Below are 26,648 nucleotides of genomic sequence, written 5' to 3'. Positions count from 1 at the left end.
ACAAATATGGATCAGATAGCAAAATAACATGATGTATATTACTGAAGCATCCAAAAGACTTAAATTATGAGAACTCTCATCAATATGATACTCCTTTATCTCACCTGCTAACACCACTGGTATTGTTTTGATTTATTAAACAGGGAGTAAAAGCTTGACAGATCTGAGCTATTAAAAAAAAAATCATAACTTTGTGCTTATCTTGGACCAGAAATTCCGTGAGTCATCTACGTGGTCATATGGCCGGTATGAATCATATGATCCACCAAAAGTGGAGAGTGTTTTGTTATCGTCTCTTGTCCATATGTTATCCCTCCATAAGTGAGCTCCAAATTTCTACCGTTGGAACTCTGGGCAATAGAGGAGCTCCAGCATGAAACTTAGAAGGCCATCAGAAAGGTAGAAAGAAGGTTGCTCTTTTTTTTGTGTGTGTGCGTGTGTGAGTGTGTTTTTCTTCTCTCTCTCTCTCTCTCTCATAAATTGTTCAAACAAAATTTTTCTTATTAGATAGCTAACTCTCGAAGATGCAAGAAGCCTGCAATACCAGAAAAAAAAAAGGGAATTGTCTTGTTATTTTGTCTCCATATGGAAATTTGATGCAGAAATAGTCTAATTAGATACTAATTTCCATAGGTCCAACGTTTTAACAAAAAGCTAGGAATAGATGAAATGAAACTTCTTGAGTTTTTCTCTAATGGATCACAAAAGAAAAATATTTTAGCATCCATGTACTCAAAAAAAAAAAAAAGAACTTACAGCTTCTTTTTTTTTAAAAAAAGAGAGTTAAGAGTTATTTTACAAATATTTTACAGAATTTGAGTAGGACTCTTCTTAATTATTTTTTAAAAAAGTAATTGGCCACTTGGCATCCATTTAGCGTCCATGTACCCAAAAAAAAAGAATTTAGAGTTATTTTAGAAAGTCGTTAACTAATTCCTGCACCTCCTCTCTCTCTTAAATTCTTCAAACATAATTTTACTTTATTAGATAGCTATCTCTCAAAGATGCAATAAGCCTGCAATACCAAAATAGTTGAGGGAAAGAAAAGGAGTTCTCTTGTTATTTGGTCTCCATATGGTAATTTGATACAGAAATAGTCTAATCAGATGCCAATTTTAGTAGCTCCAACCTTTAAAAAAAAAGCTAGGGATAGATGAAATGAAACTTCCTAGGTTTTTTCTAAAGGATCAGAAAAGAAAAATATAACTGCAAGACTGCCAAATAAAAGAGAAAACATATATATCGCCATAATATGTAGCTTCCATATGATGTTATGTATGCCGATGTGGCTGATCACAGGAAAGCCAAGGTCGATTAGTGTTTCTTGTTTTCTTTGTTGAGATTTTTGTAGATTTCTATAATATATAGAGACATTTTCTATAATTATAATATTTTATTATGGGTATTTTGGTCAAAAAAATAAAATTTATAAATCAAAACAGCTTTTCTACGCAGGATCCTCGCTCTGTAACAAGATTGATCTCGCGGTGTACCATGGACTGTGAGATCAATCGGGAGATAAACAGAGAATGGGTGGACCGCGATGCCGTGGTCCACGCTTAGAGGTGGACCGTGATGTCGTGGTTCTCCACACTTAGTCTCTTCCTCTCTATCCCTCTGTCTATTTCTCTTATGCCGACCACACTAAGAGGTGGACCACAATGCTGCACTTCTCCATCACCTAGTCTCTCCCTCTTTATCCCTTTGTCTATTTCTCTAATGCCAACCACACTGAGAGGTGGACCGCGATGCCGCGGTCCACGCTGAGAGGTCGGCATTTAGAGAAATAGAGAGAGATAGAGAGGAAGAGAGTGGGTGATGGAGGATGAGGAGAAAAAGGGAAAAAAGAAGATGAAGAGAGAGCTTTGAAAGGAGAGAACGAGAGATCGATGGAAGATAGGGACGATGACGAGACTCCATTATGGATTGTTTTCAAAAAAATGGAGAACAAAACTAATTTTTTCTCAAATAAAAAATAAAATAATGGATAAATAAATGGAGAAAAAGGAATACCTTGATCACGAAAAAGCCCAGGCCAATTAGTGTTCCTTGTTTTCTTTGTTGGGACTCCTACAAATGTCTATAATATAAAGAGATATTTTCTATAATTATAATATTTTATCATAAGTATTTTAATTTAAAAAGAAATATAAATCAAAAAAGCTCTTCGACACGTGCTAAAAGTGCCTTTTTTTTCCAAGAAGCTGTTTTAGTTTTATGGCAAAATTAAAATAGCTTTCCGATTTTTTTACCAAATACCCCTATTCAATGCAAAAGTACTTTTGGAGAGTCAGAAAGTGCTTTCTGGCCCACCAAAAGATCTGCCTAATAGGGCCTAATTATCAGCTTACTAAAAATTGGAAAACACACTTTGAAGCATTAGGTTATTGTTGTGGGAATAAAGGGTCTCGAACTTAGTCCCACATTGGCTAGGTAGCGAAAAGGTCTGTGCTTTAAATGGAGAAGGAAACTATTTCCCTTGTGAGGCGCCTTTTGTGGGGCAAAACCGTCTCGGGACGGAAGAGACTATGAAACCCCTCCCTAGAGCAGACAATACCTTGCAAGGAACGCAGCCGTTCTTCTGCCTACATCTGGTATGGACTGAGCTCTGAGGTCGAGGGATACCCTCAACCTCATCAATGGTGCTTTTGTTGAGAGCCCTTGACCCCGGCACAGACCTTCCCGCTAGGGGGGCTATATTGTGGGAATAAAGGGTCTTGAACTTAGTCCCACATCAGCTAGGTAGTGGAAAGGTCTATGCCATAAATGGAGGAGGAAACTCTTTCCCTTGCGAGGCGCCTTTTGTGGGGCAAAACCGTTTCGGGGCAGAAGTGACTATGAAACCCCTTTCCAGAGCGGACAATATCTTGCGGGGGACATAGCCGTTCTTTTGCCTACATCCGATATAGACTGAGCTCTGAGGTCGGGGGATACCCTCGACCTCATCAGTTACTTACCTCTTCTCGCTTTAAAATCCCACTTCAGTTAGGCGGGGCAGGTTCGCCCATTAAAATACAATTAATTTTATCATTATTTTAAAAGCCAAACAAAGTTAAAAATTAAGATACTATTGGAGGTAGAGTCTCATGCCCAAGATGAATGAAAGATAAGATCGATCAGGGGGTAGTACCTAACCGCATAAATCGATCTAGATAAGATGAACTCAATCAATCAGGATCAGACATGATGTAAGCAACTCAACAAAGATCAATGGTGACGAATTCTAAATAGATCTGGCAAGGAACGAGGTAATGGGTCACCCTACCTTTCATTTTGGGGCCAACTTGGATCCGAGAAAAAAAAAAAAAAAAAGTCAAGGCTTGAACTAAGATCTCTGGGTCTTGCTTGGAGCGAGAAAGAGGGCGAAGGGAGCGAAACAATGTAGAAAAATAAGAAGAGGAAAGTGAGGATGAAGAAGAAGAAGAGAGAGGAAGAGGAGGAAGAAGAAGAGGGCCACGACCAGGTAGCTGTGGGGTTCAACAGCCGAAAGACTGGCGACAAACGGGCAACCAACGACGGTAACAGGGCGGCCGATGACGAAAAGAAAAGGAATAAAGGGCTCAAAACAGGGGTTTGAGCCCCTCTCTCTCTTCCTTCATGATCTCCGGTTGGGTACAAGTCCCTATCTTCGGCGACAAGCGCCAACAGCGGAGGAGGCCAAAAAAAGGGCTTTTCGGATGGGAAAACAGGGGTCTATCGGATCTAAAAATAGAGCCTCATATTCTTGAATTTTTTCAATAAAAACTCAGCTGAAGGTGAGATTAGCGAACAAGAAAATAAAGGAGAAGAAGATTAAGACTCTTACTTGTGCTTCCGGTGAGGAAATTGTGGCATTTTCCGGCGAGCACAAGAAGCTTATGCAGTCGGCAATGAAGAAAGGAAAGAAAAGAAGGGCAGCGGCTATGAGATCTACCGGTGAAGAAGATCTACCAGAGCACTGCCCTGTTTCAAATCCTGACAGGCCTTCGGGCTTTCATTAGGCGTCGGGCCGGGCCAACAGGCCGGCCCAAGGAGGCTGAGCGTCACACTATCCTCTTGGATCATAATGGCTCCGAGGATGGTCTTCTTTATTGTTTGGTTCCTCTCACAGCCACCTTCAAAGAAGAGGAGAGGAAGACAGAGGAAACGGATTGCATTTTGATTACATGCTTCTTTTAAGTTTCCAACAAGAGGAGGTTGATTTAGTGGTGAAAAATACGACCTGAGGGAATTAAAACAATCTGTGCTTTAACAAAATATATTTCTTGTATTTCCTGGATGTCTGCATGATGTCTGGCCAAGCCTAGTATTACTTTCAATCAAACTTGATGCTGCCTTCATATTCTCCACTATAAACTGCATCTCACTGGGGGTGAAAAGTATTGCTTGGGCTTGCTGAGGAGTTTGCAGAAACTATGATCATAAATCTGAAACTATATAGGAGAAAGGGAGAATGAGAAGAAAAAAAAACCAAGAACATAGAGACCCTTGAACCAATTGGGAAGAGAGAGCCACTGATCTTACAGAAGGCATTCTATGTATAAATCTACAGGAACTCCTATCATACCCCAATTTCCTGGAAGAAAATTTATACAGATCCATTGACTTCTAGGAAATAAATGGGGAAGCACCAGTATAACCGATCTGGAATAGATAAGGAAGTATCTTCTTGGTGTTCTTTTTAATTTGTCCAATTTTCATGCTTTGGAAGGTGGACAATGTTCAGAGTTCAAGTTCCAGCTTGTACCTGCACTTGGTATACAATAATTAGGTCGAGTTCAACGACAGGTCTGTGTTCAAAACTCATTCTCTTTCTTCAGTTAGATTTATACAGAATGTTGTTTATTCCTTTATGATTTTATGAGAAGTGAAAGCTTTATAAGGTCATGCAATGAGACTTTAGACCATAAACAAAAAGTTGGAAAATTCAAGTTATTCTAAAATGGATGTCTTATAAAATGATAAAAAATCAGGGCCTTCCACAGAGAAGTAAACTGGCTTAGCAAAGACTATTGATAGAGAATTGGCACTAGAATATTCAGAGACCCAATTCACCAAAATATTGTGTCATTCAGTTGTATTAAGAATCTGTGCTCCTGGTATCAATGCATAACTATCAATATGGATACCTAAATTACATGTTTGGTTTAAAAATGCTATATAAACTCCATCTATCATGGTTTGCTAGCTTACTGTTCATTTAATTTTCCTTTTTCAATGTTCAATTAGTACAATGTTGTCAATTATTGTCATTCATCTTTGACCGATTAAGATAAGGTCATAAGCTAATGAATGAGAACATAGTAGAGGCCCCCTACCATGCCTAAAATGGTGGCAATTGCATACACTTATAACAAATATTTTACTAATAGAGTATATTTAAAAAAAGCCTTCTGAGATTTATATTTATTACACTTACATCTAATAGTTTGTAATTTCTACCCTTACATCCAATTAAATTAACGGTGTTAGTGAAACTTTTTTTACCTCATGTGAAAGTCAAAATTACCTTTGAGTAGAAAAGAGGATACACATATTTTCTTATGTCCTTGGATGATTGTTGTGTCACTTAAGATCATTTTGGTCTTTTTTTTTTAAATATGGCATTTGGGCTGCATTTAAGATTAATGGTTTGGCTAACGTTTGTTAAGTTATGATTAGAGTGTCGGATGAAAATAAACCTTATGAGGATAAGCGTAGGTTTTTCAAACTATTAGGTGTAAGTATTATTTACCTCTAATCGCGGGAGGGTTTTTATAATTTACTCCTACTAATATTTAAAAAAAGAACTAACATATTCAAAGGGTAAAGTGTTTGTAGAGTACCATCTGATGCATACGTTGTTCACATCAAATCATATAAAATGTAGATTGAGCTCTATCATGGTATCATAAGAACATTGAAAATTTAATAAATCGGACAAAACATAAAAATGGGAGGACTACAAAAATTAGATAGAAAATCAGCTGTTAAATTCCAAAATGGGGGAATACAAATGACTTGGGTAGGCAATTCCAAAAGTGTACAGATTCTAGCAAGAACTTTCAAATGTATCTTTTCACATACATTTGTAAAGCTTGTTAAACTCAGAAAAGTTGATAGTGCACATTCCAAAATATAGCAAAACTTCTAGCATCAAATCATTAGAAAAAACAAGAACTTCCAAAACAGGATCAAAATGCATACTTTCTATTAGAACATAGCTATAAAGTTATTCTGAACTCGAAGAAGCTGACATCTCAATGGTCAAACTACTGAAATAAAACTGAAACTTCTCTTTTAGGAACTTGAAGCCAAGAAATCAAATAAAAACTGTAAAATGCACTAGGTAGGCAAAAAATTGGGATATGTTTCAAAATTGAATGAGCATTACAGCCTGAATCTGGAACCTGCATTCAAAATGAAACTAGAAAGAAAAATAGAATCTTACAACTTAAATGATCTGATAAAAGCATAAAACAAAAGAAAAAAATAGGAACTTCATATTTGTAGAGTCATAAATTCTGACAAAATACTTGGAAAGAAAACTCATCCCACTAATTATATAGAAATCATCAAGCATAAGGAAATCAAAAAGTATATAAGCCTAAACAGTGTCATGTATGATACTCTGTAGAAATAACAGAGAATAACCTAAATTTTAGGCAAAGTCTACTTTCAGGATTCCACAGGCAAATACAGATAACATTTGAATAAATTTTGCCTAAGAGCTAAAAAACTATTGGGTTCAGAGATCCTGTGCCGAGTAGTCACTTAAGGTTGTAACCAATTAAGGTATCGTATAAGTAGCTTATTGTTATAGGTTTTTATTATAGAGTATTGCTGTGTTTGGTTATAGCTTGGTGGTTGTCACTCATCAATTGGCTACTTATTGTTATAAACTATGTTTTTATAGACCAGTAGCTATAAATGGAAGTGAAGAATGCTATGGTTCTAAAACATAAAAAGATTTAGGAGCTTTGTTTGTCCTCAAATTGAGTCAACTTATTGTGTGCATTCTATTTCATTGAAGAGATACATATCATGAACAAATTGCCAAACCTCCAAGAGAGATTCCACAAAAATCTTTGATAGGAAGTGAGACATCAAAGGGAACCCAAGATGTACAAATGGAAACAAATTCAAGATTCTGAGTGATGAAAATGGGCCCACAAATCAAATTAATTTTCATTGAGCACCAATATTTTTAGTTCTTCCTATTCATCTTTTAACTTGCGACATTTTTTATTTTTGTTTTCATTTTCTTGTTAATTCTACTGCCAAACATTGTTATCATGAAAAATAAAGCCAGATAAATCTTCCTTAATAAGATTGAAATCAAAATCTCTTTTCCTAATCAAATAGGAGATTTCTTCATGATATTCCACCGTATGAATTGCTCATGTCGAATGAATTCCAGTGTTCCACTAGGAAAAAAAAGAGGCACGCTCAACGGCTAGTTATACTTTAATATTCTAAATTTATTCATTTCATTTATTTTTTTGTGTGATGGCATTGGAGCATGAAATTGGTTGAATCTAAATTTTGTGAGGCAGTTGATTAATTAGATTCAATTTAAAAAAAAAGTAGGGTCAAATCTAATTTCTAAACTTGATACTATTTCGAGTAAACTCGAGCATAATGGGCTATTCACCCGTCCCATATTTCACTTTAGTTATTTTATTTTTTATTTTTTTTTGTTACAGCGGCTATTCACACAACTCTAACATGAGTATAACCAGCCGAGTCAAATGAAAGTAGATGACATAGAGATAGAGGAGACGATCTAGTCTATTGCCTAGTTCATCTTTTGATATATATATAAACAGCCTGAAAAGAATTACAATCTCTCATAAGACTTTTATTGGAGCGATGCTAACCAATTAAACTATGCCTTAAGCTCGGTCTCTGTCTGAGATGAGTCGAGCACTTGAAAACCAAGCCATTCCGGTCGCGCTCGTTGGGTGTGCCGCTGCACCAAAAATAATGAAAAAAAAAAAATTCATTCCGGGTCACGTTTCTTGTCTCTTCCTTAGCCATTAATTTATTATTCCATGTACGCCAAAACAAAATACCAACCTTGTTCGTTCTTTCTGGGAAAAAAATGTCCTCATTATTAAATACGCACAAAGCAAGGCACAAAATTGAAAAAACGTCTCCACGGAAAAGTGACCACCCATCATTAGGTGTTCCTCTGTTGATGGTAACGCCCACCCAATATATGCTCTCCATCAACACCATCAGTTCTCGATCAGACGGTCAGGAGACGTTTGCTTGGCCCCTTTACTGGGCAAGTGGAATTCCGCATTACCGTACCGTCTCCAAAGCACGACCGACGAAAGACCCATCAAACGAATCAAGAAAACGACGGCGTTCTGTTGGAGAAAATCCCACCGTATTCATTGCGGGTGATTTCTGCCCCTTGGACATAACGTCGAATCCTCTCCATCTCTTCTCGATCAGACGGCTGAAAAAGAAAATATTTATAGACTATATCATAAATTCGCAAGTCCAAGGGACTGCTTATAAATTATGTACCGTCATATGCGATAATACGACACAAGTGAAGAGACATTCTAATTTCCAATAATGCCAGGGAGCTAATAGGAAGAAAATCCCGCTCCATGATAAAAGGCCCCAAGAATCTTTTCATTGTAAATAGAAAGAGGAATTCCTCTGGCATTCAACTTTCGTTCTTCGCCTCCCTCTCCCTGGCTTGGCGGAGTCTCTCTTTTCCGCCATTTCTCCTCTCTGTTGGGTTTTCGGCTGGAATTCGAGGGGGGAGTGATGGATTTGTGAGCCTCGGAGGAGTTCTTGAAGCAATCCTTCGCTTATATTCTTGCATGCAAGAAGAGAGATGGAGAGGTTTGGGCTCAATTTGGACAAAATCGGAAGGAGTTAATTGATACCAAGACCTCCTCTTCCTCATCCTCCTCGCCTTCCCCGCCCTGATCACCGTCTCCTCTGCTGGTGGAGGAACTGAGGAACCTCCGGGCTCGGTCCCCCTCCACCGTGACCCACCTCGACCACCGGTCCGTCGCCCGCGTCCTCACCTCCGCCCTCGTCCCCCGCCCCTACTCCCTTCTAATCTTCGTGGATGCCACCCAGCTCCTCTCCAAACCCGACCTCCACCTCCGCTTCGAGTTCGCCCTTGTCTCCTCCTTCACCGCCTGCCGCACCGCCTCCCTCCACGTCTTCTCTACGACATTGAGTTCCAAGAATCCCAGGCCTCCTCCATCTTCAGCGTCACCTCCTGTGCGTGGAGTTGGGTTTTGAGACGGCCTCTGGAGTGCTTTGGAGCTTGGTTCTGAAGAGTTTAGGGGGAAAAGGAAGCATCTTTTTGAGGTCTGTTTTGTGGTTTTGGTGCGTTTTGGGAAGGGGGAAGGGATAGGACAGATGAGGAAGACGAAGAAGAACAAGGAGGAGATAGCGGAGGACTACTGCTTCACTTGCAAGGATGGAGGGCATCTTCGAGTGTGCGACTACAAGTGAGCTCGATTTTTCTCCTTCTATTCTTGTAGAAATTTGCTTAATTTTTGTATTTGGGTTCCTTTATTTAATCTTCTTGTTTATTTCTCTCTATTGGCTTGTATATATTTCATTTTTTGGATATTTGGGTGCGAAAAATATGACATGCATTTTTTTTTAATATATATAAATGTTCCGATATTACGTTAGTAACTTTTTTTTCTCTTTTTTCCCCCTTTTTCCCCCTGCCCTACCAAGAGCTGAATCGTATCTGTATCTCTGGAGAAATGTATGTTCTTTGCAGTTCTTTGAGTGGGGCTGCTTCTTTATCCCCTACCAGTTCTTTGACTCGCATACTAGTTTCGCTTGATGGCACGATATATGTTGTGGTGCCAGTGTTTCCTCAAAGTAGCCCGTAGCACGCCTTGCTTGCTCTTTCTATGATCGATGCGTTGTTGGCACTTGTTATAACTTCTCTTATAATTTCTGTAATTTAAATGATGTTCGTTTGTTGGGTATTTGAATATGTGTTTCTCATGCCTCCTGCATGAATTTCTTTTCCAGTTGAACTGGAAAATTAGTATGAGCGAGTAAGTCGTAGCAATTTCATTAACATTATTCATCTTGCGTGCACACTTCAAACAATAGAGCCAGCATGCCCGTTTCTTACGTGACACTTAAGCATGCATATATATATATATATATATATATATATATATATATATATATTTGGTGGGCTTACTCTGACCATTGTATTTTTTACTGTTACGTTGATCATAATACGAACATTGCCATTTTCATTGGGAACTTGATTTCGACAATTTGCAGAATGCAGACTCAATCTGTCTGCATCTTTAATTTAAGGAAAGTCACTACTCTTCTCGTCTGATGTTTGCTTCCAATTTCAAGTAATATGAAGGAATGCAATTGATTATACACTAAATGTTGTTCATTTTGATCAAATTTAACAAACCTTCACGAATTGTCTGTTAGTTGGGTGGCTTTTAAATTATACCTTCAATTGGAAATTTTATTGGTCATACTGCTCTTTAAAAACAAACAAAAATTATCCAGAGTATTTTTATAAACCTTTACATGGCAGTGGCACACCTCCATATCGAAGCTAATGTTGTACAACATCCAGGGACACATTCTTCTGGTTTTTGCTTGAGTTAACCAATGTTTGCTTTGTTGTACATCTTTCTCATCTTGCCTTACGAGCTCGTTTGGTTCGCGGGAAGCATTTTCCTTCCTAGGAATATGATTCCTGGGAAGCATTTTTCTTCTTAGGAATATGATTCCTGAAAAACAGATTTTTGGGAAGAGGATGTCTAGGAAAGTATTTTTGATATGTTTGGTTGACCATGGAAAAGTGATAGATTTTCAGAGTACTTATGTTTGGTTGACTATCCACTTTTCTGAAAAAGTTATGTGTAATTTCTATTATACCCTTAATAAAAATTAGGTCTTTAATGCCTCTTTAATGCTGAAGGGCCTTTTTGGGAAAAAATAAAAGGGAGTGATTTTCGGCTCACGAAAAAGTAACTTTCCATGTTTCGCATGGGAAAGACTTTTCCATGAAACGTGGGAATCATATTTTCATGGAAATACAACTTTTCCGTCTTTTTCTTTTGAAAACTCTAACCAAACAAGAGGCATCTCATTACTTTTCTGTTGACCACACTTTTTTCCCTCATTTTTCCGCGAACCAAACGAGCCCTATATGTTCTTACCTTTACATCCCACCACGACTGGAAGAGACCAAAAGAGGAGGGGTCCCAATTGCATGCATTGTATAATACTAGTATTTGCATGAATCAGTTTAAACCGAAGGTACTTGCCTTAGCAGAGAATCTATAACCGAGTTTTTATTTTTGACAAGGACTCAGTTTTAATATTTCTTTCTGTAGTTTAATTTCAATTTTCTGTTTAAAACTGTTACAAGGAGGGGAATTATTTGAGTAAAATTCTAAAAGGTAAAGATAAGAAGTTCAGTTTTTCTTTTGAAAGAATGATATAAGTTAAAAATATATTTTAAATGGTCTGGGTTTAAAACCTATTTTATACTAAAAATTATTCACAATTAAACACATTCAGAAAAACTATAGAATTAGAAATGAGGGAAAAATTTAAAAGTGTGAAATGAGTTAAAAATTTATTGAATTAACCTTAAAATATTCTATTTGATGATAAAGTCTTTATATAGACAGACAAGACATATAAGAGATAAGTCTATGGCTTGAAGTCAGAAGCTATGAAACAAATAACTAGCTATCTAGATCGGACGTGCATATATAAAGATATTCTTCATAAGAAAAAGGAAAGAAAAGATGTACAAAGTGACATACATTCCTAACCTCAGCTAAACTTTGCCAATCCTTGACCGAAATAATCCTACTTAAACTTTGAATAATGAATATAATTTCTAAAATAATGTGTAAGTAGACCTGGGCATGATAGCTGATGCAAAAACTAATAAAGTTATAACACAATGCCACTTTTACCAAATGGAGCTCCAATGCAATGACATTTAGCTTTTTGATCGAAAGCTGGTGTATGTCTCAAAGTTGCTACTAAGCTTATTTTATTTAATACACAACAAGATATTCATTGAACACATAATTACAAAAAAGTCAGAAATTTATAAATAAATTAGAAAAATAAAGCTAATTCAAAAATAATTATTTTTAAATTTATAAGAGGATCTATTTTAGCATAGCATGTCATGTTAACAAGTGCTATAAAAAATCTTATCAATTAATCAGCTAAAATAATATGATTCGTAACTTAAATAAGTGAATCCATCAGGCAACATTACCAAATAAGAAAGAATTATCAAACAGTTTGAATTAAGCATTTAGTCAAGGCTCATTGAAAGGAAAGATATATATTTATACAAGGATAATTCTAATATAACTCAACATGCGAACAAGTATGGTGGCTATTTTTACCTATGAGTCATGCAATAATATTAATCTAGCATGATTAGTAAGTTAAATAAGTCAGTAGGCAGGAATAATTGATGAAGAGTTAGGACTAAACAATTAATCAAGGGTCACAGGAACATTTAATTTAAGTTGTCACCATGCTAATGTTAGGGTACCAACAGGAAAAACAAGTGGGTTTGTAGCATGTCAGCTCGACCCACCTGATACCCCAGGATACTGCACCTAAAACCTGACTTCTTCAAAGTCACAGCTGGATTAGCTTGAGCTGCATAGGCCTAAGCAAATTGCTTGGGTTCCTGCTAAGTGGTCAAGCCACCCTACGTGGGATGCTTAGGGTCCACCTAAGCCTAGGAGGCTGGGATAGCTGCCCCTAAAAATACCACTCATTATGATGCTTCCTGATTGTACTTGGAACTAAGCTCCATATTTCTTAGTGCTTATGCTTTTCTATAAAAGAATGGAATGCCGAGACAAGACTCTAATACCTTGTTAATATTGCTCTATTTTCCTAGCTATATTTCTACACCGGACAACTTCACTTCTTTGAGATTTAATAAATATGGGCAGTCTTTAGAAACCTAAAGGATATGGGAACCTATTAAGTCGGTTGTTATGAAAAGAGAACCCTCTTTGAAAGTGGGATTTTTTGAGAGGACAATGATAGAAAGAGAATGTGATTAGCTATCATGAAAAAGAAGGGGATTGGATTAAAATCAAAAATTCCTGCACGGCGGGCCGGGTTGGGGGAGCTAAGTTTTGGAGGGCGCACTCCATACAAAACAAGCAAGACATAGAGAAGGTTTTGGTCTTGGGGGAGCCATAATCTCCCTTGGAGTAAACATAGCTCTGCCTCTGGCTTGGTTGAGTAAAATAGAGAGACGTAGAGGGAAGGAGAGGAGAAGAGGGTTGGGGGGGGGGGTGAGAATTTGGGTTTGGCGAGGCTAGGTGTTGGATAAGAGAGAGTTGCATTAGGGGTGGATTTGTGAGATAGGTAGATCCTGTGGAAAAAGGGAGGGGTGAGACTTCTGACTTTAGAGAGTGAGAGAGAGAGAGAGGTGCTTGGGGAATTTGGCCAAGACTTAGGCCTAACATGTACAGGAAGGTTTTGGAGAGAGGAGAATGTGGAATACCAGAATCTCTCAAACTACACCTTCGTTTTTTCTTTTTTTTCCCATTTTTAAAGAAGGGACATGTGATTGGAGGCACATAATGAAACTCATGATTGTTCCTTTTCTTTGAGTGAAGTAACTACTCCACCTGGCAAATCTCATGCCTTTTGAACTCTTAACACTTGGGATTCTCCTAATGACACAACGGGGTTTGGGAAAAGGACCCAAAACTGACTTGGTTAATGGTTACTCCCAGACAACCCAAAGCTTGTCCCATACATTGAAATACTACACACAGACCTTGTTATTTTGAATGGTTTTGGGTTGAAAATTGCCATCCCATCATGTGGGCTTTTTTCAACTTATTTAGTGTGAGTTAGTAGTACTATACACTAGGTATCACGAAGATCATCGTTGAAGTTTCATGAATTGGTATTAAGGTTCTGGAAGAAAGAGAATTTATTAGTCACGAGGAAAGTTGCTGGCAATGCATAAGCACCAAAAATCATTATATGCTTTTGTGGGATTCAATTACTAAAATATCTAAAACTTGTATTGCATAGTTTAGTATCATAGAAAAAATATGTGGTTTACGTAATTCAATAAATAACGTCTTTTACAATTAAGCATTTGACCCAATGTCATATTTCCCAAACTCCAAGAAACTTGTTAACATAGTAATTGCTCCTTATAAAAGGGACAGAATTTGCAATTTGAAAACTTCCAAACATAATAAACTGGTCGTCCACAGATCTTTTGCAACTTTCGACTTAAACCTTCTGACATGCTCAAATTATTCAACCCCGCCCTCTTCAGTGACTTGGTTATTGTTTTTGCTGAATCAAGGATTGTCCTATTCACTTTTGCCTTGATGAACCTGGCCTACTCATTGCCACTGAACCTCCTCATCAAAGATCATTTTAATCTAGTTTTATAACCAAGTTAACCACCTTTTGTTTAACATCCATTACTAATAGTCAATTACAATTTCCCCTTGGATGCATACCATAATCTCCTTAAAGTGCCATGGATTGTCAGGTTGCCTTTTAATGTCAAAATGCATACTCCTCCATGTTGGATGTTTTTATGGTAGCATAATATGGCAGGTCTATTGATGTTTATATTATGCTTTATACTTTTTGGGGACTTCAGCTGGGATTACATGGTTATGATGATCGCCATTGATTGCCAGAATGCATACTTGGGCATATCTTCCTCTTTTGTCTTTTTCATGATAGCATTAAATGATTCAGTTATTCAGACTTATATGATACCTTATGTGTAAAGTTGCTTACTACATTGTTCAATTCCTTTGACATGTTCAAAGTTGCTGTTATTGTAAACTGACATGAGAAATGCCACACAGACTCGAAGAGCCTATCAGCAATAATGCATAAAAAAGGAAGCAAACTAAAGAGTACGGAAGTTAATTTGTTCACCTTGATGGTTTTTTTCAGCATACAAAGAAGATAATTCCCTTTGCTTGGTGGCCAAGACGATAACCCCTTTAAAGAGCTCCCATTAGATATTCCTAATAACATTTTGCCATAACTTGATATTCTACATATTTTTAACATTATCTAATCAAGTTATTCATGTCCATCCGAAAATGGTATCTAATGGGTTTATTCATGTCTAATAGTAGGCGTGGTGAAACCAATGGGTATCCAATTACTGTGGAGCCATCAACAGTTGGCATTAAGCCATTCCTCGTGTTGATTCAATGCATTCATGGGTACTGGGTTCAGTTACAAGTACACAGTTTCTCCATATGTCAACCAATTTTGTGTAAAGTTGGCATTACAAATAGATCTGCTTGATCCTGCTGCTGAACCTTCTTGACTTTTGAGTCATACTCCATAGAATTCCATTTTGACAAACAAAGGTGTAGTTATTTGGTCGAATGACTAATATTTGTTAGTTACATGGAGTATGCACTTTTTGGAGCTTTTGGTTTGTGTGATGGTTATTATGAAAATATGCATGCATTAATATGCATAGTATGTGTATTTTCTCTAGGATACTAATTGCATATGCCAAAGCTTTAGTTGTACAAAAGGTTTACACATAATATGTGTAGCATATTAGTAAATCAGCTTTCTTTTTGTATCAGATTTGGATTAATTGATATCAATTCTTTATTGATTTCTACGGACTTTCTGTTTTATTGAACGTTCAACTTGATAAATGTCTGGTCTATTGTCAAAAAATTCTCGTTCATCAATATGATGCATTTGTAAAACTTAAAAAAACATGTTTGCTCGGGCAACAATCATTATATTCCCCTCAAAAAAGGTAATGTTCTTTATATCTCAGAATCATGCTAATTTTCGTTTTTCCAGGAATTGTCTTAAATCTTACCATCCTCAATGTGTGGGGAAGGATCTTTCATTCTTGGAGACAGATGAAGTTTGGACTTGTGGTTAGTAATTTCCTGTATGCCTTCACAAGTTTGTTTTTCAGTTAGCTTTCTAACTTATCTGGAATTGAGACATGATATTTTAATCTTTTTTGGCATCATTTTATGAGGATAGTTTGGTGCATTATAAATGATGTTCAATCTATTGTAAATTCATTGTGTGGGAAACAGTACCAGTGAATTTAATCACTAAAATCTGGGTAAGAATTTTTGATTTAAGCAGTATGGGAACCAAAATAATTGATTCCCATGTCTGTCAGCCAGTGGATTTGCCATCTTACTGTATGCAGTGTCCTTAAATAGACCCCGTTGCCCTCTAAATATGCTTCTTATCAAGCTCTGTCAATCACATATTTGTTATTCTAGATTTAAGAAAATCGATCTGGTGGTTTTTACATACAGAAATAATCTCCAATGCAAAAATTGTTTGTAGCCATCAGAGTATGTGAAAGTATTAAATAACTATTACTTCTTTTATGTGATAGGATGGCATTTGTGCTTCATATGCCAAAAGAGCTCAAGGTTCCAATGTTTTTGTTGTCCAAGCTCAGTATGCCGCAATTGTATCAGAGAAGCTGAGTTTGTGCAGGTGAAAAAGAGGATGAAGGGCTTCTGCAATAATTGCTTAAAGCTGGCAATTCTGATAGAGGAAAATATTGATGTTGACTCTGATGGGGTAACACTACTAAATAAGCCTTGGCAAATTCTTAATTGGCTACTATAATTCTATTATTTTAATCTTTATTATTTTTGCCTTTACCTTGTCAAAATTTTTACCTGTCTTTTTTTTCTGTATGCATGGCTTGTGTTAACTTAGAAAATCACATTGGCAATAAGGAAAAAAAACAGAAAACAATAAACACAACTTGATGTATTTTTAAGTTTGAACATAATGCAAAAAGAGAGCATTGATAACAACTAAATATAATAATTAAGAATTGATCTATTATTCATGTGACATTCTGCAATTCCAATCAAAAAAAGACATTTTCTGATAAGATTTGTTTAGAACAAGTTGGTTTCATTGCACGATGTTCCAGAAGAGAGAAAAGGAATGGCTCTACATAAAACCTAACATTTTCTGTTGCCAAGTCTAACTCAATCCCATGAACAAAATAAAGTGATAAACAATTAAAAAAGCTTAGGAGAGAGGATTTATATTGCTCATCAATGAAGTCCTTCTGGGGAACTTTTAACATGGGAATTGAAGCTTTTTGTTGTTGTTGTTGTTGTTGTTGGAAACACGAAGGGAGACATGGATGTTTCAGTATTAGAGGCGTAATCAAATAGACATGCTGTAAACTTGAAAAGAAAATTTAAGAAAGAAAGAGAAGATATACAGAACATAGTCACAGCAACTGCTTTCTCATTTTCATTTCTTCTATTCTTCTTCTTTGACTCCTACATGGCAGCCTTTAGAAAATATACCTAAAATATTGAACCAAATTAGCGGAGCCTTTACATGGGACTAGCCTCTTTAGGACTTTGATATCAAGTTCATGCTATTAAGGAAAGAAAAATCTTATAAATTCTACACTTGTGAATTGTTTGGGATTTTGTAATAAATAATTACACTGGCAAGTATTTCTAAACAAGGTTTTTGAGTACTGGCACTATCAGCTGGAGGATGGTCTTCAGCAATGGGATAGTTTATTAGGCAACTAGCTTGAAATGGCCCACATCTGCTCCAAATTGTCCATTATTGCACTTTACCAAGCTTAAATATATTTTACACCAGCTCTTTTTCTGTATGTTTTTTGTACTGATTGATGCTGTTAGTATAGGGACGCATTGCATGATTTGAAACGTTGCTTCTAGATCAGATATCTGGTTGAGTTGAAACATGAATTTGTACCTTGACATTAAGACCGAGAAGCAGCAAATATTTTTCGATATGGCTAGTTTAGTGCTTCAATGCTTGTAGGAGTTGGATGCATGGTATGCTGTACTGGCCCGTACCGGTCGGTTCAGCATGTACTGTACCAGTCTAGTACGGTGGTGGAAAGCAATTCTGGCCCCTTTGGGGTTGGAACTGACCGATACGGAGGCGTACCGGACTGGTTCACACCGGTATGCGTGGTACGCACGCTCGCGCGCGCTGGGAACCATGCGGAAGCGCGCCTGCTTGCGCTGGGCTGTGCTCCCGCGCGGTTGTAGGTAACATACCAGTTTGGTATCGGTCCGAACTGATACCGTACTGGTCCGATAGGCAACTGGTACGCCTACCGGTACTGGTACGGCATACCTTTTGGACATTATAAATTATTTTTTAACTATTTTCTATACTATGAGTATTTTGTTCTACATATCATGATGCAAAACTGAGTTAATTAGAATTTTGAATATGGTAATAGATGTCAGAAACCAAGGTTTTGAATACAGGTATTGAATCTTGTATTGTTTTTCTATTACAATTGTGCAATGTCGGTACAGTACGGGTTCCGACATTATGTACCAAAACTGAGAACATCAGAAAGAGCAAAAAATTGTCCGCATGCATTAGTACAGTTGGTAAGGTACCATCGATGCAAAGTGGTACAAATCAGTATGGTTAGTACGTACCAATACACTGGGTTTTGGCATCCAATCTTCATATTGGTGCTGGTTTGTGTCGAAACCATATGGCATCATGTTTTAGTGGTTTTTGAATCCATTCAACTCTTTTTTTTTCATCTTAAGGGTCATACTCACCTATTTAGAATTTACATAGTTTTCATCTTGGCCGAGACTCGGTTTGTATTGGTGGTATTGAATACCAGTCGATATGATATATGTAAAAATCTGGGCCCTATTATCTCGGTCGATATAAACCGATAAAACTCGAAATATTGCCTAATATGATATAATTCATATCGGTCCTAAAATATCACCCAAGATATTAGAAAATCTCAGTTCCCTTTAATTTTTCCAACTTACCATATTATCTGAGCTAAACACAGATTTCGGTTCATCTCGGTCTTGGTCACCCATCTAGGTAACTGATGTATCAAGATTTAAAAACCTTGATTTTACACAAGTGAAAGGACCTAGTTTGTTTATGGTGCTTTGGGTGCTGCCTAGGTACTTAGACGGGGTAAGGCACATCTGAAGCCCCGATAACTCCTGGTGAGGCAGGTTTGATAAGGCGATGTGTTAGAGAAATCACTTCTCTAATCTTAATTCTTAAGCTCCATTCTTCAAAATTCCTTTTTTCTCAAGATCTTTAATATCTAACTTTTATTTGAGGGGCATTTTTGTCCAATGCAACCCTTAAAAGTGATGGGCTAAAAGAAAAAGGAACCCACTCTTCTGTATTCAGCTGGGAACTAGGGTTTTCAAGCAAGAGGGCAAAGGTGGAGCATGAGGTAAAGAAGAGGGATAGCAATATCTAAACCCTTACAGTTTGCCCCCCCTTTGTTACTCCACCTTCTCCCTGTTTTTCCCATTTAATCGGCACTGGTCTCCATTTTATTCTTCCGATGTTTTTTGATGGTCTCTCTGTGTGCCTGCGTGCATTTATGTGTGTGTTAGTTTCATCAAATCAGGAAGCATAAGGGTTTTTTTTTTTTTTTGTTTTTTTCTATTTTTTCTTTGTTTGATCTGTCTATTTAATTTCTGTTTCATTTCTCTTCTATTTTCTGCTTCTTAATTTCTTTTTATTTTTGAATGTAGTACACATGTTTGATGTGCCAGAAGCTATCACCCGTGAAATGCATGTCAGGCATCTTGTACTTTAACCTAATCTTGTTACGGCACCAATTTGTTATCAAATTTAACATGATCGTGAACAGCATCAGAAGTTTGGGTTCAAATTTAGTGCGGAGAATCTGGGAATCAACATAGGCTGCTAATGCCTTTTTCTTTTCTACCTTAACTATTTAGTAAACGGAAGTCATTTATGTTAGGTAGTCGCCATAATAGATATTCTATTTTTGTATGCTTGGTTCAGTTATAGAAGCAATTTGATGTATTCGTTACAAGAAACTTGAAAAATTTCATTATGACCTAAAAAATTTTCCATGCATTATCCATGAAGTCTATTAACTCCATATGATAGAGAAAAGGAATGGACAGTTTGATGTTTATATGATATAGATTGTTTCAAATAGACAGGTTTTTGAAATTATGAGCCTTTTTCATAGTTTGCTTTTTTTCAGTTTTCACCGAAATAATTCTTGTTTGCAGGGCAAGGTAGATTTCAAAGATACAGAAACATACGAATTTTTGTTTAAGGACTACTGGGAAATCATAAAGGATCAGGAAGGATTAACGTTGGTTGATCTTCATGCTGCTAATGCTCTTCTTAAACGAGGTGAAAATTGCAAGAGTGAATCAGATTCTGATAAGTTTCCCGAGGAGGAGTTCTTGTCTGAATGTGATGACTTGGGAGATGATTGTCATAATGAGACGTCACTCCTTGATGATTTAAAAGTAAAGCGTGGTAAAATGAAATTTCCAATAAAAAGGTGTAGGTCAAGGAGAAAGTATATTGGTTGGGGTTCAGAGGAGCTCATTGGATTCCTTACATCCATTGGTAAGGGTACAGAAGAACCTCTTACACAATTGGATGCTTCTGAAATTGTTAAGGATTATGTCCAAGCAAACAATCTTTTTCATCCTGACAAGAAGAAGAATAAGGTCGTAGTGTGTGATGAGAAGCTGTATTCTCTTTTCAGAAAAAAGAAAGTGAAGGTTCATAAAATCTACAGCTTACTGGAAAGCCATCTTGCTGCAGACGATGATATAGATGATGAATTTTCTTTTAGCTCGGATGATGATGACAGCTCAATTATCAGGAGAAAGTGCCGAAGGACAAATTCTGATTCCAAAATTCGTAAATCAGAGCCAAATCATTACAAGCAAAAGGTTATGGAACCACTCAAAAGCTGCTATGCTTCTGTGGTCGACAGAAATATTAAATTAGTCTATCTGAGAAGGTCTTTAATCATGAATCTTCTGAAAAACCCTGAGACTTTTGAAAACAAAGTCACCGGTTGCTTCGTGAGGGTTAAAAATGATCCCAAAGATTTCTACTGTCGACCTCAAAAGCTATACCAGCTTGGGCAAGTGACAGGTACCTGCATTCATGTGCATGCATTTATGCTTCCTGCTGTCCCTTTTAAGCATGTGCTCCTGCTAGGGGAGGAGTAGACCTCAAAATGGGTATGTGCCATATGTTGGCACCTTTTGTTTTCTGCCAGAGAGAAATATACAAACCCCTTTGACTTTTCAGTCAGGGGTAAGTGACTTATGCAAGTCTGGGTGAATATATGTCTACCATGCACCCATTTGATATTAGTTGGCCTTTTCACAGAATGGAGAGCCATGTATACACAAACACATACATACGTACATACTTATATATGTATATATATTGGTTGTAGAAGACATAATTTCTGTTTTCATACCAGGTATTAAGAAGGCTCCACATGCATACAAGGTAGGAGAGACATTGATGGATACCGTCCTATGTGTTTCCAATATGTGTAGGGATATCCAAATAACTATGTTGTCAGATGATGATTTTGAGGAGGTATTCCCAGTAAGACTTCTGTTGTACACTTTGTTAAGCATTGCATCATTTCATACAATATCTTATTTCTCAAACTCATCATCAATGAGTTTAAGTGAAAATATGCAATTCTCTCTGTTCTGAAATGTATACTGTTGGGTTACTATACAATTCTTATCTTCTCTTTTGGCAGGTGTTGCTTTCGATGATATTTCTAATTTTTTAATTCACATGTAACTCAGCACTATCTTTTGAGATTTTATGCAAGCACCTGGCTTAATTCCTATTCTGCATCTCTATTGATAGGAAGAATGTGAAGACCTCTGTAAGTTGGTGAAGAAAGGCCTCCTTAAAAGGCCTACAGTTGTGAGTTTTTCCTCCTCAGAGCTATTTAATCTTGTGATACCATATGCCTAAGCATTGCTTTTGCATCTCTGTACCTTATAAACATAGAGAATCAGTATTTTTCAACCTACAACATGAAAGAGACTCGTATGTCAAATACTATCAATCTATCATGGTTATCAATATACTCTTTTATGTTTGTATTTTCTTGTTTTATTTGATAAGTTGTAGTCTACCAGAATTTATTGAAAATAGAATATTCATTCTTATTTCCTTTCTTCTGCAATAGTTTTTGTATGAAATGAAGAAAGTAGTAAGTTTCTAGGATGGTCATTTTGTTTCAGTAGCTGCATGAACAGAAGAAAAATGCTCTTTCATTTATAAGTTTAGGAGACTTCCATGCAGATAGTTGACTCAGTCGACTGAGTTTTTGAAACACAGTTTATATACTAGAGCAGTGTATGTTAAGTATGTTATTGTTGGATGGTCTGGAATTGTAGATAAGGTTAGTTCAAGGGCAAAAATGGTGGAAATGTGGTGCAAATTGCTAAGGAGGGTAGGCAACCGTCATTCAAATCAAGGATTATGTGTTCAGCTTTCATTGGAAGACAAAGGAAAACAAGGGTTTGATCTTTGTTTGGTTCAGTGATATCCAAAAGCCATTGTTTTAATTATTTTCTTTCACAAGAATTGGGCTATAGATATAGGTATGTATAGCAGGATCTCTGTAATTTGGATGAAGTGGTGATGCTCTCATTCTTGATCATCAAAATGTTGGGGCTAGCGGCTAGCTAACAATGTTGTATGTGTTGGCATGTTGGGTAAAACGAATCTTGTTTGCATAAATTGGTCAGAATAGAAATGACTGCTGAACTTAGTTTGTGGAAGCATTTGGAACATGCTTTAAACATGAGCGTGGAAAGTTGACTTCAATGCACTGTACACTGCAATGAAGCCTGAGAAAAGCAAATAGAAGGTACTTATGGGCTTTGGTTGGGATTCTTAAATTGAAGTGATGAGACCAAGGAAAATGTGTATTGCCGTGACTGAGGGAAATGTAAAAGCTCATCACTATAGAGGTTGGCCTTCTATAGTAGCCATTAAGGAAGCAGAATTCATAAACAATGCAAACTGAAAGACTTTTGATATTATGACTTTTTATTTGAACATAATCATCTGTACCTTTGCAACTGCATACTGATTAATTTTTGTAAGAGATATATTTATCTTAAATACAGTTTTAATCTTTCAGAGTACTATTTTTGAGTATAACTAATTAAATTAAGGAAAACTGGAAAAGTGATAAGTTTGGTTAATTCTTAGGTCAATAGAGTCTTAATCATTTGAACTGTTTTTTAGAGTAGCTTTAGTTTGTTTATATTAAGATTTATTTCAAATTTCTAAAGTCTACAATGCTTATTGGTTAAAGTTCAACTATCAAGATTTAAATGCTTCCAACCTTATGAACTTGACATTTTATAATTTGAATATTGGTCATATATCAAGTATTGGAGTATGACCTACTTCTGCTCTCGCCTATGTCTAACATCTCTTATAGTAAAGGGGTTCTAGTGTCTATCACTTTATCTTACTACTACCTTTTGCTTCTTTATGTTGTGAAGATATTAATTCATCAATATCGAGCTAAAGTTCCTTAGAGGCCTTCTTTTTTTGGTATTTGCATCGAGGCCTTCATTAGGTTCGAAACATTCCCTTCTTTTTCTTTGGCATGCAAGCATAAATTCTTAATTATTTGTATAAAAAAACCTTCAACTCTCTTTTCTAGGTTCATCGATATTGAATCAATCGAATGCACTTCTAAGATTTGTTCCACCTTTGGAAGACATTTCTCAGCTTTCGCTTCCTCCTTTTATTGGTCTTCTTGGGTGGGAAGGAGTTGGTTAGTTAAGTATGCCAACATGCCGCTTTTTCTTTTTTTCTATAACTTTATTGGTGAACTAGAGAGAGGACCTATTTTAATGGCATAAAGGCAAATGAGTTAATGGGAGTCCTATAGTTCTACCAACCACAGATGAATGGGAAGATGCAATCTATGAACTAAGGTAGCTCTCTCTTCTCCATGGGAGGAATAAATAGGTGGATCAATAAGGAGAGTCTTACTTGAACCCACTTACTGAACTATTCGCGAGTAAGTATGCATAGGACTTATTCTGAAGGGTTCAACTTACAAAAGAGCTCTTCTTCAAACAAGAGCCTGTTCGTGCTTGTCACAGTTTCTTTCTAGCGAGGAGATGGAAATCCATTTTGAGGACAAGGGGTGGTTACAGCTTGAAGAGGAAGGACCACTCACTCAGTCCTTCTGAAAAAAGGAGAAGAAGCCAATTCACTTCCCGGGAAGAGTTGCATGTAGAGGGTTCGCCCGACGCTAGCTTCAGCTAAGGATTAGAACATCCTTGCTCCTCTAAAGGAGATCCTTTCATTGCAAAGTGTCTATGACACGCTCCCAGAGCTGCATTTAGAGGGTGAACCTTGGCATGACAGTTAGGTTGCACCATTATGACTTGGAGGTTATGGGTTTGAAAAACGGAAACAACCTCTTTGCATGAGGGGTGAAGGCTGCATATATGCAATGGTGGGATCCTCGTGCGCTGAGCTGCTCATTTACATTAATTTGGTTTCATTTTCATATGTCCTAACTTCAGTTCTTTTGATTAACACTTTTTGGTTACAATATTACTCTTTGGCACTTGATTATGGGGGTTTTCAATATATTCATAAAGATGGCTACCTTTTAAATTATGCTCTCTTTTTATTAAAGAATGGTCCACCACACCGTTCTATCTTGTAGAAAAAAGATGTTGTTTTAGATATGCTAACTTTTTGGTAACCATTTGGAAATGCAGAACGATCAGTTCTGGTCCATAGAAAGAAAGGAAAAAGGATTGATTGTGATTCTCGATGGAAAATGTCAGAAAAAAGGGATGTGATTTCTTTTCTTGTTTTATGACTAAGACAATAAAAAAAAAAGAAATGGAAGAAAAAAAGGAAGAGTGAAACAAGATGAATCCTTGCATCAACAATATCAAATGTACATATACCACAAAAAAGGGATGAATTATTTATCCGTTAATTGTATTCTTCAATTTATGGCGTAAATATATCTGAATGCCAATTTTCTTGCTTCAGACAGCGAAGTACATTTACATTACTTGCACAGTTATCTAAGAAAAGGATCTTGTTTCACATGTCCTTTGCAGTGATTATTCGGTAGCAGAACTTTGGTCGTATATGTTTTCTTCACTGTAATATTATGTCTGGAAAAACAAACTAAAGATACTCTTATTGGAAAACTCCATGAGTTATATTTATAGGCCTGGTTTCTCTTTTTCTGCTTAATTACATATTTATCCGTCTTTTTATGTTTTCCTGAGAAGACAAAATTATCAAATTTCTTTTAGTGATTATGTAAAACCCTAACAATATTTGATTTTCCTGCTCTTTTGGCAGGAAGAGCTTGAGAAAAAGGTCAGAATTGTGCATGAGGATATTACAAATCATGTATGTAATTTTGCGTCTTAATAAATCTTTTTGTTCTTTGATATGTTAACAACATGGTTTCCTGAGTCTGCCTTCCATTTTGGAAGATCAAAATTCATGTTCTCAGAAATTTTAGTTTTGATGATCTTCTTTTGTTGCTATTTTTAGATTTTGTTCTTTCAAAAGTAATCTTGAAAATTGCAATAATTGCAGCATCATGTAGTCTCATGACTTCCTAAAAATTATGTGCCCCTATGTTTTTTTTTGTAAGAATTAGTGGATTGATGCAAAACATAAGCCTGGAAACTAGTTCCTTTGTTTAATTTGCTGATTATTCTATATGTTAAGTTTCTCTTTTGCTAATCTAGTGGATTTCTTCTCAGTGGATTGACAGAGAGATTGTGAAATTACAAAAACTGATTGATCAGGCAAATGACAAGGGATGGCGCAGAGAATATCCTTCAACATAAAAACTGAAAATACAAATACATGTGCACATGCTATAAAATATGAGAAGTCCATTCATCTGCTGATCTAGCACATTATCATCTCGTACATTTCACTGGCTTAGTTGATATGCTTGAAATTATTTTTCCTTGACTTTATGGTACGCTATTTGAGTATATTGACAGAAGAGAACTGCTCTGCACGCCAGCTGAAAGAGCACGCCTTCTAAAGGAGATTCCACAGGTCATTGCAGATACGGAAGAAGAGGTTGAAGTGGTCACTGATACATTACTAGAGTCCCATGGAGAAAATAAAGGTTCACTGTACTCATTGATTTCTGTTTAGCATTTGTTTTGGATATTTTCTTTTTCCTGGTCTTGAGAGTTTTCAGTTTCTGTATTCTGATCGGTTCTTTTTTGGGTTCTAATAGAAATTTCTTTGAGCCCCGACGGTGTGGGCTGTAAAACCACATCTCTTTTTGAGCTGTATGTGAATTCCAATTTTAAAACACTCTTATTTTCATAAATATAACCTCTCAAAATAAGAAGGAAAAAATACAGTCTAATAAATGACTGCCAAAGAGTATATAAACCAGCAGTTCTAATGCTGCCAGTTTGGTATCCTGGTACCATACTATTCTGACAAGAACACGGGGCCTGTGTAGGTGCAGGACACCGGTCTCACCTGAACCAGTATGTACTGACTGTACTAGTATGTACTGACTGTACTAGTATGTACCAACCATATTGGTCCATGCCGATTCCCGGGACATGATGGGAGTTGGTATGCATTAATTCCTTTTTATTCTTGTTGATTCTAATTGTTTCAGTCCATGGTGATCATACCAGTACCTTACTATTTTGGTTAAAACCAACACAGGCCTGGTACTTGTATTTTTAATCTTAAAATAAACTAAATTGGGAATATATTTTTTAAAGTACGACACTCAATCTTGATTGATCAGA

The 26,648-nt window shown here is 36.6% G+C and overlaps 1 protein-coding gene and 1 long non-coding RNA gene across 24 annotated transcripts in view; one reads left to right on the top strand and one right to left on the bottom strand.

Annotated features, from left to right (window-relative positions):
* Positions 1–38: 38 nt before the first annotated feature.
* Positions 39–4,006, bottom strand: LOC113463556 (uncharacterized). Its single transcript, XR_003387976.4, has 2 exons — positions 3,806–4,006; positions 39–535 (listed from the first exon to the last, which is right to left on the bottom strand). It is a non-coding gene; the product is annotated as an uncharacterized LOC113463556 (long non-coding RNA).
* A 4,598-nt stretch (positions 4,007–8,604) lies between these two features.
* LOC120113263 (uncharacterized protein At5g08430-like) overlaps positions 8,605–26,648 on the top strand; it is a 42,835-nt gene continuing 24,791 nt past the window's right edge. For 15 of the 23 annotated variants that reach the window (XR_016399060.1, XR_016399062.1, XR_016399061.1 and 12 more), the window contains exons 1-9: positions 8,605–9,446; positions 15,826–15,905; positions 16,388–16,578; positions 20,067–20,955; positions 21,293–21,414; positions 21,700–21,759; positions 25,207–25,257; positions 25,620–25,690; positions 25,848–25,999. Coding sequence is in view for 17 of the 23 variants with exons in the window: in XM_088714915.2 (XP_088571041.2) it covers positions 9,355–9,446; positions 15,826–15,905; positions 16,388–16,578; positions 20,067–20,955; positions 21,293–21,414; positions 21,700–21,759; positions 25,207–25,257; positions 25,620–25,690; positions 25,848–25,999 (1,708 nt within the window). In the remaining 6 variants the exon portion in view is untranslated. The remainder of the gene's footprint in view (positions 9,447–15,825; positions 15,906–16,387; positions 16,579–20,066; positions 20,956–21,292; positions 21,415–21,699; positions 21,760–25,206; positions 25,258–25,619; positions 25,691–25,847; positions 26,000–26,648) is intronic. The other 8 variants (XM_088714909.2, XM_039134195.3, XM_088714908.2 and 5 more) reach the window with 1 other exon arrangement.

This window comes from Phoenix dactylifera, chromosome 2, assembly GCF_051530095.1.
Source record: "Phoenix dactylifera cultivar Ajwa chromosome 2, Ajwa_hap1_PhDact_Kaust_v1.1, whole genome shotgun sequence".
Lineage (NCBI taxonomy): Eukaryota > Viridiplantae > Streptophyta > Magnoliopsida > Arecales > Arecaceae > Phoenix > Phoenix dactylifera.
This window is presented reverse-complemented; position numbering and strand designations above follow the sequence as displayed.